Source organism: Maylandia zebra, linkage group LG2 (assembly GCF_041146795.1).
Source record: "Maylandia zebra isolate NMK-2024a linkage group LG2, Mzebra_GT3a, whole genome shotgun sequence".
NCBI lineage: Eukaryota > Metazoa > Chordata > Actinopteri > Cichliformes > Cichlidae > Maylandia > Maylandia zebra.
The window spans coordinates 44,055,013-44,072,175 of record NC_135168.1 but is presented as its reverse complement, the minus strand read 5'-3'; the positions used below and the strand labels follow the sequence as shown (position 1 = coordinate 44,072,175).

At 39.6% G+C, this 17,163-nt stretch overlaps 2 protein-coding genes across 5 annotated transcripts; one reads left to right on the top strand and one right to left on the bottom strand.

The window, feature by feature from the left end:
• The first annotated feature begins 4,767 nt into the window (after positions 1 to 4,767).
• On the top strand, positions 4,768 to 11,745 carry stx5a (syntaxin 5A). 4 transcript variants are annotated; one of them, XM_023154825.3, is made up of 12 exons: positions 4,768 to 4,926; positions 5,354 to 5,565; positions 6,640 to 6,710; positions 6,958 to 7,013; positions 7,113 to 7,183; positions 7,283 to 7,399; positions 7,991 to 8,047; positions 8,144 to 8,225; positions 9,358 to 9,444; positions 9,578 to 9,681; positions 9,811 to 9,932; positions 10,483 to 11,745. In XM_023154825.3, the coding sequence occupies exons 2-12, from the start codon at positions 5,503 to 5,505 to the stop codon at positions 10,640 to 10,642; spliced, it is 990 nt and encodes a 329-aa protein (XP_023010593.1). In that variant the 5' UTR covers positions 4,768 to 4,926; positions 5,354 to 5,502; the 3' UTR covers positions 10,643 to 11,745. The 4 variants fall into 4 exon arrangements, with proteins under 4 accessions (XP_023010593.1, XP_014268161.1, XP_023010594.1 ...); XM_014412675.4 differs by having other exon boundaries at positions 6,637 to 6,710; XM_023154826.3 differs by lacking the exon at positions 9,358 to 9,444.
• Positions 11,746 to 11,972: 227 nt separating this feature from the next.
• On the bottom strand, positions 11,973 to 15,380 carry zgc:162144 (RD3 domain-containing protein). The gene is made up of 3 exons (XM_004545591.5): positions 15,118 to 15,380; positions 14,530 to 14,837; positions 11,973 to 13,729 (listed from the first exon to the last, which is right to left on the bottom strand). Exons 1-3 carry the CDS (start codon positions 15,121 to 15,123, stop codon positions 13,354 to 13,356), a joined length of 690 nt encoding a protein of 229 aa, XP_004545648.1. The 5' UTR covers positions 15,124 to 15,380; the 3' UTR covers positions 11,973 to 13,353.
• Between the last annotated feature and the right edge of the window lie 1,783 nt (positions 15,381 to 17,163).

Below are 17,163 nucleotides of genomic sequence, written 5' to 3'. Positions count from 1 at the left end.
GTAATAAGGCCATTTCCAAACAATTTGAAGTCCAAAATTCTCCAGCAAGAAAATTTTTTCATCCACAAGTGGAAAAAAAAATCAAAACGGCTGCAAGTCTTCTCAGGAGTGGACATCCCAGTGAACAAGCCCCAAGGTCAGACTGTGCAATACTCAGAAACTGCAAAAAAGCCAAGAGCTACATCTGAGATTCTACTGGCCCCAGTTAGCAAGTTTAATGTTAAAGTTCATGACAGCACAATTAGAAAAAGGCTGAATAAATGTGGCTTGTTTGGAAGGCTTGCCAACAGAAAGGCTCTTGTCTTTGAAAAGAACATGGCAGCACAGCTTAACTATAAAAGAAAGTTGGCTTAAAGTGGGAGGAGCTAAAACAGCTCGTTTCAGAAAGAAGAGGAACTGGGGAGCTGCACAAAGGCCCAGTAGAAGATAAATAAGGATTACTTGGAATGCTGACTCATGTAAAGGTATTCTAGTCCAAGAATAAAACTACCATCATTTATATGATGTGGGGGTTTTTTATTTAACCTTTATTTATACAGGTAGTCCACTGGGGCTCAATGTCTCATTTACAAGAGAGACCTGTTTCAGAAAACCATATTAAAATATATAGTGCTTTCTGGACCCAAAAGCAGTCACTGAAAGAAACAGGAACAAAGGGGAAATATTTATTCTGACTGATATGAGCCAATAAGTAAAACTACCAAAGACCCCACAAGGAACAGGCAGGGAACTCCAGTAACAAACAGAAATAATATCAGACAAAAAGAAACACACGCGTGAGCTAATTAAGGAGTGAGAATACAGCTGGGGAAACAATGCACAGGTGAATAGAATCCATATAACGAGACAAGGGGGTAAGTAAAAAATAAATACAGAGGACAAGAGACAAAAGATCAGCAGTAGGACTTTGTTTGCTGATGATGGTGTGTTATGGAAAAAAGGAAGGCAAATAAATATGGTGGTTGAGTGGGGATTTGACTGGGGATTCAGGTTTTTGGTGGAAAAGACAAAAATGATGTTCTTTACAAAAAGAAAAGTGAGTGAGACTTTGACATTGAAACTGTATGACGAGGTAATTGGGAAAGTGAGCTCTTTTAAGTACTTAGGTGTTGTGTTTGATTCAAGACTGACATGGAGGGAGCATATTGACCAGATTGAAACCAAATGCAAAAAAGTTATTAATGTTATGAGGTGTGTAGCTGGGAGGGGTTGGGGAGTGAGCTCTTATGCTTTGAAAAGACTTTACCAGGCATTAATTAGATCGGTCTTCGATTATGGGTGTGTGGCATATGGTTCAGCAGCTCCTTCTGTGTTGAGACGTTTGGATGTTCTTCAATCGGAAGCCCTTAGAGCAGGGCTGCCCAATCCCAGTCCTCGAGAGCTACTATCCTGCAGCTTTTAGATGCATCCCTACTCCAACACAGCTGAATCAAATGGTTTGATTACCTCTTCAGCTTGCCATCATGTTTGGCAAAGGCCTGATAACAAGCCATTCATTTGATTCGGGTTCACCCGAAAGACAAAATGCCAAAACACAAACTTAACAATGTGGTGTATGCTGTATAGTGCAGCGAGGAATGCTCAGACCTCTACATTGGAGAGACCAAACAGCCACTTCACAAGCGCATGGCACAACACAGAAGAGCCACCTCCACAGGACAAGACTCAGCAGTCCATCTGCATCTGAAGGATAAAGGACACTCTTTCGAGGATGCCAATGTTCACATTTTGGACAGAGAGGACAGATGGTTTGTAAGAGGAGTGAAAGAAGCCATCTATGTCCACTGTGAGCGACCATCTTTGAACAGAGGCGGGGGTTTACGACACCAACTCTCTGCCATCTATAATCCAGTTTTGAGATCCTTTCCCAGACGCCTTAACGCCCACTCACATCCTGGGCCATCTGATCTCAGGAATTCGCATGATAAGGTGGGGCCAGGTTTCACAATGAACACACCCGAAACTCTGGCTGATTGGGACCCACGCCCAGTTTCACACCTTGGCTCAGGTGATTAGAGGATCATCAGGGGGTCCTTTTGTCCCTCTGTGGGGGGTCACTCCCACTAGGTTTATATCTGGGACTCTCCACCATTTGACCTTAGAACTGAAGAAGCTTCTCGGATGAGAGGTGAAACGTCTTCAAGCAACTTAAAGAAGTCCAGACGCTTTTCTTTCCAAGCTCCTTTGACTACGATGACCTGGATGACTGAGAACCTTCACAGACAAGAAGTCAGAAGGATCATTTTGGAAAGGTGGGGAATCAGTGGGCTAAGGAGTGTCAAGTGTATGAACTTAAAATATGTCCTGCAGTAGTGTTCCCTGTGGTTCCTTCATGGTTATTCGCGACCCCTCCTGTGGACTGGTACTTGCTGGATCTGAAGAGAAAATTGAAAGGAAGAGTCTATCTTGTTTCAGCATTTCATTTTCACAGCTTGAATGAATACCCTGAGTGTATTCATGTGTTCACGGATGGTGCTAAAAGTCCAGATACTGGAATTACAGGGTTTGGAATAGCAGTTCCGTCAAAAAATATTGAAATAAACAGACGCCCTTCGGATGGACTGGCAGTGTACACGGTTGAAATGGTAGCAATTTTGGTAGCATTGAAATGGGTAGAGTGTTCAAAAATCAGGCAGGTGGTAGTATGTTCTGACTCGGCAGCTGTTCTTTAAAGTCTACAATCATTTTGTTCGAAGACAAGGCAGGGTATGCTGTATACTATTCTGGAGACTATAAGCAGAATTAAGTGTTGTGGTAGCAATATTGGCTTTCTTTGGGTGCGAGATCATGTAGGAATGAGTGGAAATGAAAAGGTGGATAGGTTGGCAAAAGGAGCGTTGACTAAAAATAGGACTGAGATGGAAATTAAAAGCAGCGGATCTGAAGCAAAAGGTATTGTTTGGAGGCAAGTTGTTCAGGAGTGGCAGAAGCGGTGGGATTCAGGGAGTAAGGGCAGGCAATTGTATCATAAGGAGGTGGCAAGGTGTCAGTTGTATAGGGGTAATAGGAGAGAAGAGGTGGTCATTACCAGGCTTAGACTGGGACATTGTGCATTAAATAAAACACTACAGATGATAGGAGAACATGAGACGGGGCTTTGTGGAGTGTGCCAGGAGGAGGAGATGGTAGAGCATGTAATACTGCGGTGCAAGGGTTATGATGTGGAGAGGAAAGTTCTGCAGAATAGATTGAAGGAGCGGGGAATTGGGAATTTAATCTGAAGAGTGTGTTGGAGGGTAGTAGGGCACAGGTGAGGGAACTGGTAGGGTTTCTGAAGGATATAGGTGTTTATGAAAGAGTGTAGGGTCTTTTTTTTTTCTTTTTTCTTTTTTTTTTTGTATTGTTTTTTTGGAAACAGATTTTAAGCTCACTGTCTGACCCATACTCCGGAACAGTAGGAGGCGGTAATGCTCCTTTACGTTGGTTGCCAACCGCCGTTAAACACGAAGAAGAAAAGCTCAGTAGTGAAAAACAAAAATTGATGAATGGTGACATTACGTTTGCTGCAGTAAGGTATTACCATTGTAGTTGTAATATTTCAGTTTCTGAGGGATCGGTATAAGTGTTATTGATAGTAGGAATACTGAAAACAAGATTCCTCATATGTTGTGTTTATTTGATTAACAATTCGCCCACCCTCTTTTTTTTCTTTTCTTTTTTTTTACTTTGAGTGCCACAATCAGGTAAATCTCCATTTACAGTTTTACAACAACTTTCTTTTGCAAATTAAAAAAAGAAAAAGGTTGTGGCTAAAGGGATACAGGACTGACATTGGAGGGTTTTTATTTTGAATGTAAACTCTCTGGCCAATGCATTGGGTATACCTGTTTAACCGCTTGTTAACAAAAGTATCTAATCAGAAAATGACATGGCAGCAGCTGCTTTTATGCAGACATGGTCAAGAAGAGCTGCTGAAGTTCAAACTGAGCATCACAGTGGGGAAGAAAGATGACTTAAGTGACTTTGAACTTGGCATGGTAATTGCTGTCAGACATACTGGTCTGAATATTCCAGAAACTGCTATCCAGGGTTTTCAGAGAATGCTTCAAAAATAAAAAAAATCGAAGAATAGCCAAACTATTTGGAGCTGATAAGAAGGCAATGGTAATTCAAATAATTACTTGTTACAACCAAGGTATGCAGGAAAACATCTCTGAACGCACAATATGTTGAACTCCTCAGCAGCTGGGATACAGCAGCGGAAGACCACGCCTGGTGCCACTCCTGTCAGCTAAAAACAGGAAACTGCGGCTTCTTGATGTACACTCACACACCACGTCATTAATTACTCCGTACTAGTACTGGGTTATATTGTTTCTATCTAAATCAGTTGTTTTATTTCTATTCTGGATTATTATTATTTTTTAGTTGTATAAATCATTTTAATATAAGTATTTCAGTGGAACAAAAATTGTTTGGGGAAAAGGTATGACAATACAAACACAAAATGTATTGAAAACGGAAGATTCAGACATGTAGACATTATATTCTAAACATCATATCAATACCTGGTGTGACCAAGTTTGTTTGTTTTTTTAAAAAGTGTCCTTTCTATTTATATTCTTTTTTTTTTTTTTGAGTTGATTTTGTAAGTGGATAATGTTACTTTAGTTGCTTTAGTCTTAGTTTTAATTTGAATTCTAAATAATAGCTTTATTTGTCATTTGCTGACTTCGTTTTCAACTAAATGTCCGCATTTCTTTCTGAACTGAAGCGTCGATTCCTTTGTGCCGCTCACATCAGTAGATTTGTCGACCCCTGGTGGTAGTAACTCGGTACTGCAGACATTTTTCCATGCTCGGTAAAGTAGACGTGGCAATGACGTCAGTACCGGAAATGACCCGGATCGGAACTTTAACTCCTGGGTATACTAGTCTTCACCAGAAACACCGACGGGTCTGATAATATTTTGCGATACCGATTCAGGTGAGTTGAACCCCATCTAGCTTTGTTTATTAAATAAATTTAAAACTCGCACCGTCAATTTTAGTTGGCTTTCACCGAGGTGAGATTGGAGGGACCGTTCGAAAACTCCCGTTAGCTCTCTGGAGCTAACGTTAGCCCGCAGTTAGCCGGTCAGGCCATGATCAGCTGTGTGTCGTGATGGGCGGCCTTCACACAAACAGACCCAGTCCAGGCTCCAAATAATCATCGTTACCTAATGATATATATATTTAACTTGCCTGTTTATTTATATGAGCTTTAGCACAGTTATTTGGGCCTTATTTCCACGCTGTCGCGGTCTTTGTGACTAGCTTTTGGCTACCGAATCTCCTGAATTTGTGTTTTATCTGTTGAATTTGAAGCTGTCGGCCCGGAAAGCTAACAAGTGACTTTTTTTTTTAAATTTCAGACATGAATGATAACCACCTTTCGATGTGAATTTGTCCGTACACCGCGAGGTCTTAGTATTTATCAATCAGACAGACCCCAGGAGGAGGAACCGGCTGCCCGGGTGGTGTTTGATCTATAGCGGGCAGGTGACTCACTATCAGCGGCAGCATGACGTGCCGTGACCGGACACTCGAGTTCCAGTCAGCGTGTAAATCTCTCCAGGGCAGACAGGTATGTTGTGTCTTTAAAAACAAAAAAACAAAAAAAAAACAGCCACGTCCCTACACTCAGATTTATTCTAATTTATTTATTTTTTTGTAGTTATTGGGGTTTTTTTTTTTTTTTTTTCTCAGTTCAATCTATTTACATAGTGGTTTTGCTCGTTTTTGCTTAGTTTTTATTATATTCCATGATAGGTTTACTTGAAGTTGTGCACGATTTGATAAGAGTTACCAGAATCTTTTTAACACATACAGCTAAAATGCAGTGATGCAGATCGGTTTTGGTAGCACTGTATAATTTTGGGCTTGGCTTTTAGTTTTGCTTTTTGTTCCTTGTTTACTCCTCTCGGTAAATCCCCCAAATAACAGTGTCAAAATGTTTTTTACTTTCTTTAAAAAAAGAAGGTAAATAACTATCAGTCAGTGTGTCTGGTAATGCAAACATAATTATGTCAGTGTTTATGTGAGATGATGCAAAAACACATTTGGAAGTGATTTTTGTTTACTGAGAGGTAGAGCTTTTTTCTCTACCTCTCAGTAGTTTTTCCTCTCTCAAAATGGGCCTTTTAGGTGTGACTTCTCAAACTTTGGCTACTTAATATAGAAACATCTATCCCAAAAACACATTTTAAGTGTGTTTTCACATTTAACTTGTGCTGGTTACTAGTTAGAAATATTTCTGTCACAGTCCTGATTATTTTTCTTTGGAGGAAGGTTGATGATTTTAAAAAAAAATGCCAAATTCAAATGATCTTGTGTATCTTATATTTTTAAGTGACCACATTCTCTTTTTTTATTATATTAACACTCCAAATATTATGCCATTAGACATTTTACTTTTTGGCATGTTTAAGTTTTTATTTTTAAAAACAAAAAGTCAGAACAGACTGGATTATTATTTTATCATGATAAAAAAAAAAATCCAAATTCTTTGACTTCTTGATTCATTTAAAATCAATTCTCCAAGTCCTGCTTATCATAATTTGTCTTACCCCCCCCCCCCCTTTTTTTTTTTTTTTTTTTTTTTTTTTTTTTATAAATGTTTCTGGCCATCTCATCTGCTTCTTTGTACCTCCTGTAGCAGAATGGAGTCCAGCCCAGTAAACCGGCACTCAGTGCCCTCAGGCAGCGCAGTGACTTTACAGTTATGGCCAAGTAAGTTCCACAAAGTCTGTTTTCGCATATGTTTCCTCATTTTATGTTTATTTGCGGTTCCTTTATTTTCATATTCACTGTTGAATTAGCTATAATATTCATATAATGAATTTAGCATATAAATGGTTTAATACCCGTTTCTCTTACCTTTAGTTAAAGAGTTGTACTAAAGAGATTTGAAGCAAATATAATTATTGGTTCTGTGACTAGTAGAGAAAGTTTAACCTCTGTTTTTGTCTCCTTGTAGGAGAATTGGGAAAGACTTGAGCAATACATTTGCCAAACTGGAAAAGCTCACAATTTGTAAGTGTTAATTTTAATGTAATTTCAGCTTCATTTCAAATTTCTGAGTGTGATATCATCCAAAGTGCTGACCTAGATGATGTTATTTTCATGTTTTAGTGGCAAAAAGAAAATCTCTGTTTGATGACAAGGCGATAGAAATCGAGGAGCTGACATACATCATTAAGCAGGTGAGTTGAGCTGTCACTCTTCAGTAAAGCATGTCAGTCCTTTTTTATATCTAATGAAACTTTATATTATAACTTTCCCTTCTTTTATTTGTCTTTTAGGACATTAACAGTCTAAACAAACAGATAGCACAGCTGCAGGACTTGGTGAGGTCCCGTGGAGCTCCAGGTGGCCGACACATTCAGACCCACTCAAACACTATAGTGGTGTCATTACAGGTATATTTTTGTACTGTATTTGTGCAAATCCTGCTGCTTTTTGTTGTTGTTTGCGTTTTGTTTTTGCTTATTTGGATCAGAATGAGTGCAAGATGACTGCAGATGAGAGCTCTATCTATATTTTGCACCCTGTCCCCTTCCTGGTCATAACCTTTAGATATGACTTAATTTCTCAGTATCTCATCTCTCATATCTGTAGGTAGTTGGTATATATTCCTAAATATATGTATATATTATATACACTGTATATAGCATATATTCTGTTTTTTATTTCTGTACCAACGTTTTGTTTTGGGGGTTTTTGTTTGTTTTTTTTGCATCAAGACCCCAAGATAAATTAATCATTTGTTTAAAAAATTGACAAAAATTGTGATTCTGATTCTGAATTTGAAGTTGATCTAAAAGGAAACAACTTTGAACCTTTCTGTAAAACTTTGTGTACAATTTTAAAATCAAGAAAAGATGTAGTTATTGACTGAGAGAATGCGAATTTTCTGTAGTTTTGGGTTTTGTTTTTCCTTCTTTTCTTTTTTTAAATGGTAACAAAAGTGAATCGGCACCTCCTTTAACTCTGTCATTCTTTGTCTGTAGTCCAAGCTGGCATCGATGTCCAATGACTTCAAATCAGTCCTAGAAGTCAGAACAGAGGTGAGAGCTGCGTCAGCACACAAAAGCAAACAATGCTAATACCTAAAGCTCTGGATAAGGTGAAGGTTTCTTCTCTCTTTGACTCTTGTTCTTCAGAACCTGAAGCAGCAGCGCAGCAGGAGAGAGCAGTTCTCCCAGCCTCCGGCGTCGTCTTCTCCTCTCATGGCCAACAACTTCAGTAAGTCTCTCCACATCTCAGCTTCACGCTTCAAGTTGCTCATTCAGATTTTTAACAAGGGTCTCATATGAAAGTAAATGGCTACAGCAGGTTAACAAAGCATGTTTTGTAGTTTAATTAAGGCGTGTTCACTCTATCCTGAATATTGTTTGTGTGAAAAGTTCTGTCTTAATCGTTTTGTGGACCTTTAATGTTGCACATGTATAAACTGACGTGCAGCGCTAGTAATACAGACAAGGGTAAAAGAGGACCGTGAACATGGCTGGCTTCACACTGCCTGCTGTAATGTCACATTTATATCACCTGTATTCTCTGAAAGTGTGAACTTCCCACTAGTAATGAGAATAATCATTACTCAAAGCATACAAAGTGTGTATTAGAGTGAACACACCGTGAGTATTTCTTTGTTGTGTCGTGGAGGAAAATACTCGACGTCTGGCTCCTGCTCAGTTCATCATTCTGCTAAAATGAATGATTAAACGTTTTGCCGAGCAGGCTTCTTAACAGAGACCCTTTAATGAACGCACCGAGCTCCAGTGCTTCCTGTACGTGCATTTACACAGTTGGTAAAATGTTCATAAATTCACTTTATTTTAGCATTTTTGGCCAAATATCAAGCAAAATGCTCATTGTGAATGCCTAGAGATTTTACAAAGAAAAAAAGATGGATATTAAGACTGGTTTCATTATTTTAAATATATAATTGGCTCGATTCTAATCTCTGAAATGATGCACTCAGCATTTAGTTATCTTGATGGATGATGGTATAAATATTTACATTTCTCTACTTGTTTGTGTTATTACCTGCTAAAAGGTACATGGGTATAAACCCTACGGTAGAAAACCATAAGCATAATAAATCACATATTAACAGAATATATAGTTTTTCTGTGCTTGTGCACACATTCCCTTATTTCTGTTTTTGGCGTACTTGCACTGAGCATGTTGTTTGATGGTTAGGTGTTTTGTTTTTTCCTTCATTTTCAAAAACGGCACTGGTTGTGGATAAGTTTTAAATACCAGTGTACTTTTCAAAACAGCAGCTGTTGTGATAGGGAACTGCTGGCAGTCCTTGTGAATGATTATTACTGTATTTGGTCATCTGTAATGCAAGAATTACAAAATATTTTAGGGAGCCGCAAAAAAGGGGCCCAGGAGCCGCATGCAGCTCGTGAGCCGCGCAATGACTACCAGGGCTATACAACCGCAAATTACAAAGGTATTTCCCGGGAACGTCTCGACTCTCCAAGCGGGTATAACTAGCTACTGTATGTGCCCGCTGTTCTTTCTGCTTTCCGCCTGTACCATAGAGGATTTCTGTGATCACGTGTGTGTGTTTTGTGTCTCTGCAGATGGCTCGGTCCTGATGCAGGAAGAGTCCCGGAGCCGGGGGGATGTTGCTATCGATATGGACTCTCCAAGTAATCCTTTGCAGCTTCAGCTTATTGATGAGCAGGTAGGGTGTTGGTGTTTGTTTGCTGAAGTCAGACAGGTGGCTCAAAAAATTTATTCTGTTGTCAAACTTGACTGACTTTTATCCAAGATTAGCTAAATATTAGACTAAAATGCTGTGTTGTGGCAACAGGACTCGTACATCCAGAGCCGTGCAGATACCATGCAAAACATCGAGAGCACCATCGTGGAACTGGGTTCCATATTTCAGCAGCTGGCGCACATGGTCAAGGAGCAAGAGGAGACCATCCAGAGGTGAGGAAGAGATTGAGACAGATGAGGTTCAGTAGGATAAAAGAACGTGTCACACAACTGAAAGAAAGGACTGGAAAAACAATCTTGCTGGAAAAAAAGCCTGAAACATAAAAGCACTTTTTTTTTCTTTTTCTTTTTTTTGGTCCTGTGTTGGGATAAAATTATATAACAAATGTATTCTTGGAACAATTCAGCAAGTAAAACAGATCAGCACGTATTGACTACAAGTCTTCATCAGGGTCTGACAAATACTCATCAGTCAGGATTCATTAATAGCCCTGGAAGGCAATCAACCTACACCAATTTTAACCGCTAGAGGGTGTTAAAATTTAAAAGACAGAAGCCCATATATATCAAAGCAATAACAAATCTTAGCAATTTTCTATTTAAAATAAACAAATAACAAACTAAAGCAGAACTGAAAAAAATTGATTTTATTTATTTTTTTGCATTAATGGTGTAAGTATTGGTGTAATATCTTAGTCTTTGAAATAAAACAAGACTGATTAGAGATAAAAACTCTTCTCACTGCTCCGTTTCCTTCTCACAGGATCGATGCTAACGTGGAGGACACCCAGCTGAACGTGGAGGCTGCCCACACAGAGATCCTCAAATACTTCCAGTCGGTCTCCTCCAACCGCTGGCTGATGATCAAGATCTTTCTGGTCCTCGTGGTCTTCTTCATCATCTTTGTCGTCTTCTTTGCTTAAAGGAATGAGGAACGGGGAAACGGTATCGAATGAGGGAGAATAAAATTAAAGCTAGACTAAGAGGATGTATTTCGAGACTCTTCTATCACGATTTCATGGAGGCTTTTGGGATCCACTCGAATACGGACCTGTCGTTTTGTCCCAAGCCACAAACTTTTCAGTCTTAATTTGACTCTTCAATGGAAAATGAAGATGTTGAACTCTCGAATAAAACAAATAAATGATCTTTGAATCCCCACTTTAAGAGCAGAAAGCTGCTCTGTATCCTACATTGACCAACTATTCATAAGCATTTAATCAAAATGGCTCTAATTTAATGGTTTGATTCTGCAAACTGTCTTATGGTTGTTTTGTTTAACCTCTTTTACCACACGTCATCCTTTATAGTAAGTATTACAAAGCCAAACTTTACAACTGGACTTGCTCCTCAGATTATGTTGCTTCATATTTTACCTGCTTTTTACTGGAACCACATGACTGTCTCTCATTTATCAGCAATTCCTAACCTTCTACCATCCAAAACTGATGTGGATTTTTTTTTTTTTTTTTTAATCTTTATTTGCTGTTTTGTTTCATTTGCCAAATTGGTACCGTTGTTGAACTGTGACACAATACAAGGAAACTCGCTGTGGCACAAGTAGGCAGTCATAGCCAGATGAAGGGAGGTTTGCAGTGTAACTGAAGAGTGAGCTGTGAGAAATGTTATATAACAGCACTGTTTTAAATGAAGCTGTGTGGTGAGCAGCCTTCGCAGAGGTTTAATGGAAGAAAAGGTTTAAACCTCACTCACTGAGTGCTGCAGGAGGATCAGTGCGTATGAAGGGGTAAGCGCTGGTTGTAAAGTCACACGATCGGCCACGTTCCCTGGAAGTGTCTGGTTGGATGCCTGTGCGCATCCATTATCTACCTAATGTACAGGATGTTATTTAAATGACCACAACTTTTTAAAAGAAACATTTTTTCCCTTTTTTTTTTTTTCTTTTGCTCTTTCTTTTTTTTTTTTCTTTTAGCCAAATGCCTTGACTTCAGTGTATAAAGTTGAAATAGTTATGAAGATGTATTGATAAAGTGTGCATTAATAAAACAGTAATGGGGTGCTGGCATTCACGTGTGGGATTTTCTTGGGATAAGAGGATTAGTCAGCAGAGCTTTAATTAGCTGTAACAAATGCTGCAGTTTATATTTGGCCTTTTATTCTTTATTTTCATTTATAACAATGCAGACAGATATGCATTTAAACATTAGCCTCAAATGTTAGCTAAACATCTATTTAAAACAAAAAAAGAAGACATTTTTGTGTAAAAGAAGTGTTTTAATTGCACAGACAAGATCAGAAAATTGGTTATTTATTACCTTAAGTACATGTTGTATTACAGTAAAATCATACGTGAGTCTAATTATTTTCTGCTTTACTTGACGGGAGAGCATCTGTTAACTGAGCTGGTGATCTGGAGCCAAACTGTGGCTGCTGAGTCTGCAGAAGAAAGCTGTCCTGTCTGTTATGTAACAAGTTTTAGTTCATGTGATGTGTTTATGATTCATCAGAGCCCTTACAGTATGGGTTTGAGTTTATAGATGCCATAAGCTTGAGCAAAGTTTAACTCAACATACTAAATAGGCTGTCATGGACATATCCTTATTTTCTTAGGTTTCTTGTACAGTACAGTTATACTGGTTGATGCTCAGACATGGTCTGAGTTTCAAAATATTAAGTTGGTAGCCAGCAATTCAGGATTCAGACTGCTTTAAATGTTCTTTTTTCCACTTCCATATTCTTTAGTCTGTTTCGTGTCAACCCAGCTTGTGGTGGTGTACAACCCAGTGTACTCCTAATGCCAGTCCCAAGTCCAGATAAATGGGAAGGTTTCATCAGGAAGAGAAGGAAGGGTAGAGGTGGTAGTCAAGGGAGTGATAGTGGATATATCAAAAAGGTGTTGAAGATGGAGCTGCCAGGTAGGAGGAAGAGAGGAAGACCACAGAGATGGTCTCTGTGGTCATGAAGAAGGGCATGCAGAGCGTTACTGTGACAGAGGAGCATGGTAGGGATAGGATGAGATGGAGGCAGATGATCTGCTGTGGCAAGGGTCCCGTTAAAAGAAGGAGGATCTGTATTTACCACTTCAGATACAGAAACCTCACCCATCCATTACCAGACAAAAGTGGTTTTAAAGGGAGATGAGCTAACATAAAAACTGGTTCCAGGCCCAGAATGAGACAAAGCAGGATTATTTTGAAATGGAAATCAGGAAAGGGTATTTGAAATATGGAAATGAGCATAACAGGTCGTGTCAGATTTGGAACAGCTATTTATTCCCTTTAGTATTTTTGGTCTTATGTAGGTAAAACAGTATCAGCAGTTTCTAATTTACCCACCAGGACCACAAAAGGCTGCTGACATCTTAAAGCCAGAACCATAATTCTTTTAGATTTACCTAAAGCTGCCAGTGAGCAAATCTACTTAAGTCCTTTCTCTTGAATTTTTTTCTTCATGTTTTGAAATAAGGAAGAAAATAATTTTTTTAAGTTTTCCAGATTTTTATTTGACCCATTTTTTAATGGCAGCTACTTCCACTTCTCCCTTTCTTCCTCATTAATGCTTGTCTTGTACAATCTGGGCTCACCTAGTCTTCTCTGTGACTCTCCTAGTTTCTCCTCCCCTCCCTTGCACATGTCCCTCTGCTTTATTTCTCCCCTGACTCCCCTCACTTCTCTCACCCATGAGCACTCTGCTCTATAGGGGTGATCTCTGGCATGCTCTTACTCCTTCCCTTCCTCGCCCTGGCTTTGATTGCTTCCTCCTCCTCCCCTTCTCCATCCTCCTCCTCATCAGACCATTCCACTTGCTGCTGCAGGTTCCCCCTGGAGCCTCTCAAGTTGCTGCCCTTTGGGAAATACCCCGTGCGGAATTTTGTGCGGAAAGTGACAAAGGAGAGGCTTTTGCTGCGCTGCTGCTTCTCAAACACCACTTCCTGGGTCGGAACCTCATCGTTTCCGTTCGCCTCATCCACACAGTCACGCAGCACTGAGCGAAAGAGCCGAGGAACCTCGTGAACCTCGGGCTCCATCTGTGACACCAGCCTCCTGAACCTGCAGCAAGAGGGATAGAGTAAGTGTAATATGAGCTGACTTTGATTCACACCCCTTTACAGCCAAGGCAAAACAAAAAGGACACAGCCAACAAAGAGTGTAAGGGTGGAGAATGAAGAATAAATTGGAATGTCACTGTAAGAAAAACACTGGTGGTGTTTGAGGGTGGATAGCCTGCATGAAACTTTTTTTTCTAACAGAGGACGTGTTTGCAGAAGTGACTATTAATGATGGAGTCTCATTGATGACTCTTGCTTTTTTGTCAACTTGTTCATATTTTTGAATCCCACAGATTAATAAAACTGAATATTAGATTTTAAAGCCCTTATATTTACTGATCGCTTTGTCTAAACAACTCTGTTCAGTGATAACACCAATAAAAAAAGTCACATTTGCTTTATTTTAACTGAAAATTCATTCATCATTATGTTGAATTAATTATGGGCATTTACCAGTGAGGGGTAGGGTTAGTGCTGGGTCTTATTTACACCACACCAAAGCAAGCATAGTCGCAGAAACTAGAAAATTGTACATGCATCTTGACCCTCCAGTTTTTCTATTCTCAGATTTACATAAGGGGTTGATATGAACCTCACACAGACATTTAAAAGTCAACTTTTATAAGTATGGCTCTGACAGTATCAGCGAGTTATTGCTTAGTGTGTAAAATGGATTAGACTGAAACCCTGCAGCTCTCTGCTATTTGAAAATGATCTGTAGGTCTTTTAGTTATAGTAACAGTTTCACCGTTATCCTGCCAGATCTCTAGCTCTGTCTCTACCTCTGCCTGTTTTTCTTACCTGACAATCACAGGCCCACACTGTGCAGGAGGGATTTTGGCACAGAGGTCTTGCAGCTCCAGCAGGTCATTGGGAGTGAGCTCATAGGGCTGTGGGGTCGGGGTGGTTGCCAGCCAGCTGTAGTCTGCTGTAGAGGAAGAGCTGCGACGGCGGCGACGACCCTCCGTCGCCCTCTCCAAACGGATGCGTTCAGTGCGCTTCACCATGGCCCCAAGCTCTAGCATCAGGGTGTTGGTTACCAGCTCCTCAGTTGTTCGCTGGCCGGGCACTTTAGGCTCAAGGGAGAAAACAGCGGACCAAGGAAACATCTGGAAAAGACACAAAGAGTTGGTGAAGAAGAGACTAAAAAGTATCTGTCATACGATGATATGACCTTCACCATGTTTGAAGCTATAGTGTTTAAAGCAAAAGCATTAAAATCACCTCAGCACACAGTCTGTAGAGCTGTTTTACACTGGAGTTATCTAAAATCCTCTGAAATCTTGATTGTCTATTTAAGTAAAATGTGGTGCATATGTGAATGCAAACACATTGCATACTGTTCTAACTTCTCTCCTTGTTATCAGATATATATAAATCTTTTCTTACCTTCATGAAACAAGGGTTACAAAGCTGTAGTATCTTCTCTTCTGATGACTATCCAACACTTGTCTGGTAAAACCTCTGTCAGCAGTAAAGTGAGCAGCGGGCCTGCACAGGCTCGCGACATTCAAAGTGGATGAAACTCCTGAGACTCCAGCTGGTGGCTCACAGATACCTGACTGCTTTGCTACCGGTGAAGGTCCCCAGCAGACAGTGCGTGTATTTCTGTGAGGGGTGCGTATTGTGTGTGTGCGAGTTTGGGATTGAGAATACAAGTAATCCTGTATTAAGAATGAGTGAGTGACAAGAGGAGATTACCTCGTGACATGAGTGTACGCCTGTGAGAGCCGTGTGCGTTTGTGCTTCTGTGTGTGATGGCCAGAATTCAGGTGGGGTATTTATATAACATTTATATAATATTATATATATTTATATAATATTTATATAACAGCATGGGGACTTAATTTTGTTTTGCCACCTTTCTTTTGCATGTTTTTCATGATTTTATATCTTATCTGACGTTAAAGATGTAGTGAAGGTTGCAGGTCACAAACACCTTTCTCTAAGATATTTCAAACCACTTTCAGAGTCTGACAGACTAATTTCTGGACAGTCATGAAACTTAAACCAGCAGAATTTCTGGTTTCAGGCTGATAGGCATACTATTATACCCAGCACAGTCTTTAAAATAGCATCCAGTGGACAGACAATAATCTTTCAAACACACCTGCAATTACCAGACTGTTGTTGGGCTAATGTTACATAACAACCAACCTAATCTCACTTTCTCACACACTCAGGTGTTAGCAGTCTTTCCCGTCGACTTGTACATGGCATTGTATTGGTAACATAAGGTACAGTCTAGTGCCTGGGTTTCCACACCACTCAGCAATGAGCCACCAAATCCCAGATTACATTCAAATCCATAGCCTACCTGGAAGAATGAGTGGTTGTAATAGCTGACATAATCTAATTACAGCTGCTACACTCAGTGACTGAAGGGAAAACAGTTCTTACTGTTATCAACAAGTGTTGCTTGTTTCAATTTATCTAATGCCAGAAAATGCTGCAGCTAAACACAAGATGAGAGCCTAAAGGGTTACATATATTGTCCTGCCTAACATCTGATAAACAAAGTAAAACCATTCAAATACACATTCAGACAGCAGTGGTGGAAGCTGGCAATTTTCATAGGAGTGGCCAAGCTGGGGCCATTACTTACACTGGGCAGGGAAAGAAACTGACATGTCCTTTTTTTCTTCTTTTTGTTTTTTGGTTGCTGCGTGGCATGTTGCTGTGGGCTAAATACTCTGCTAAAACATTAAGGCCACATCAGCTGCCTTGGTGCAAATAAAAGTGACAACAGGTCCACTGGAGAGGCAACAACAGGACAACCCTCCAACCCTTTAATAACTGAGTGTGAGCAGTAGTAGACTTTTTGACTTCTCACTGGTTTCATTTGCATACTGAGGCCTGGCTGCCATGTAGAATTATTCCATGTAGACTCATAGATTAATATCCTTTTTGTTGCTGTGTTTATACATCCCCAACCAAATGATAGGCAAACACTCAAGTTTTATTCTCTTTTAATTGTTCAGTACAATTTCAATGGTTTGTTGGACTGTTACATAAATTGAACAACAGCAGAAAGAAAGAAAGAAAGAAAGAAAGAAAGAAAGAAAGAAAGAAAGAAAGAAAGAAAGAAAGAAAGAAAGAAAGAAAGAAAGGAAGGAAGGAAGGAAGGAGGGAGGGAGGGATAAAAGTCTGTGCATATCCTGTTAACTTGAGTTGGGTGGAGTGGCCAAACTTCAGGGGTGGATCCTTGCTTTGCTCCTGCCAGACAGTGGCAGTATGAGAAGATAAGATTTTAAGCTTTCACTCTTAAGAAACCTTTATCATTGGGCTATTTTGCTTATTTACTTGTAAGCATCCCAAAATGTATCCACCAAATATTTTTCTATCAATACCATTTTAATCTCTTAAAGTACATATTGTACAACTGTTCAACAATTATACTTAAGGATGTTGTATATTCTTTCATAAATCAGGCAA

What these genes read in the sequence shown, in the direction of transcription:
- stx5a (XM_014412675.4), top strand. Translation starts at nt 5,503, where the DNA reads ATGACGTGCCGTGACCGGACACTCGAGTTCCAGTCAGCGTGTAAATCT. An exon ending in GACTTTACAGTTATGGCCAA is followed by an intron (nt 6,711 to 6,957) that starts GTAAGTTCCACA and finishes GTCTCCTTGTAG; the next exon opens with GAGAATTGGGAAAGACTTGA. An exon ending in CAAGAGGAGACCATCCAGAG is followed by an intron (nt 9,933 to 10,482) that starts GTGAGGAAGAGA and finishes TCCTTCTCACAG; the next exon opens with GATCGATGCTAACGTGGAGG.
- zgc:162144 (XM_004545591.5), bottom strand. An exon ending in TGTGGGCCTGTGATTGTCAG is followed by an intron (nt 13,730 to 14,529) that starts GTAAGAAAAACA and finishes CTCTTGCTGCAG; the next exon opens with GTTCAGGAGGCTGGTGTCAC.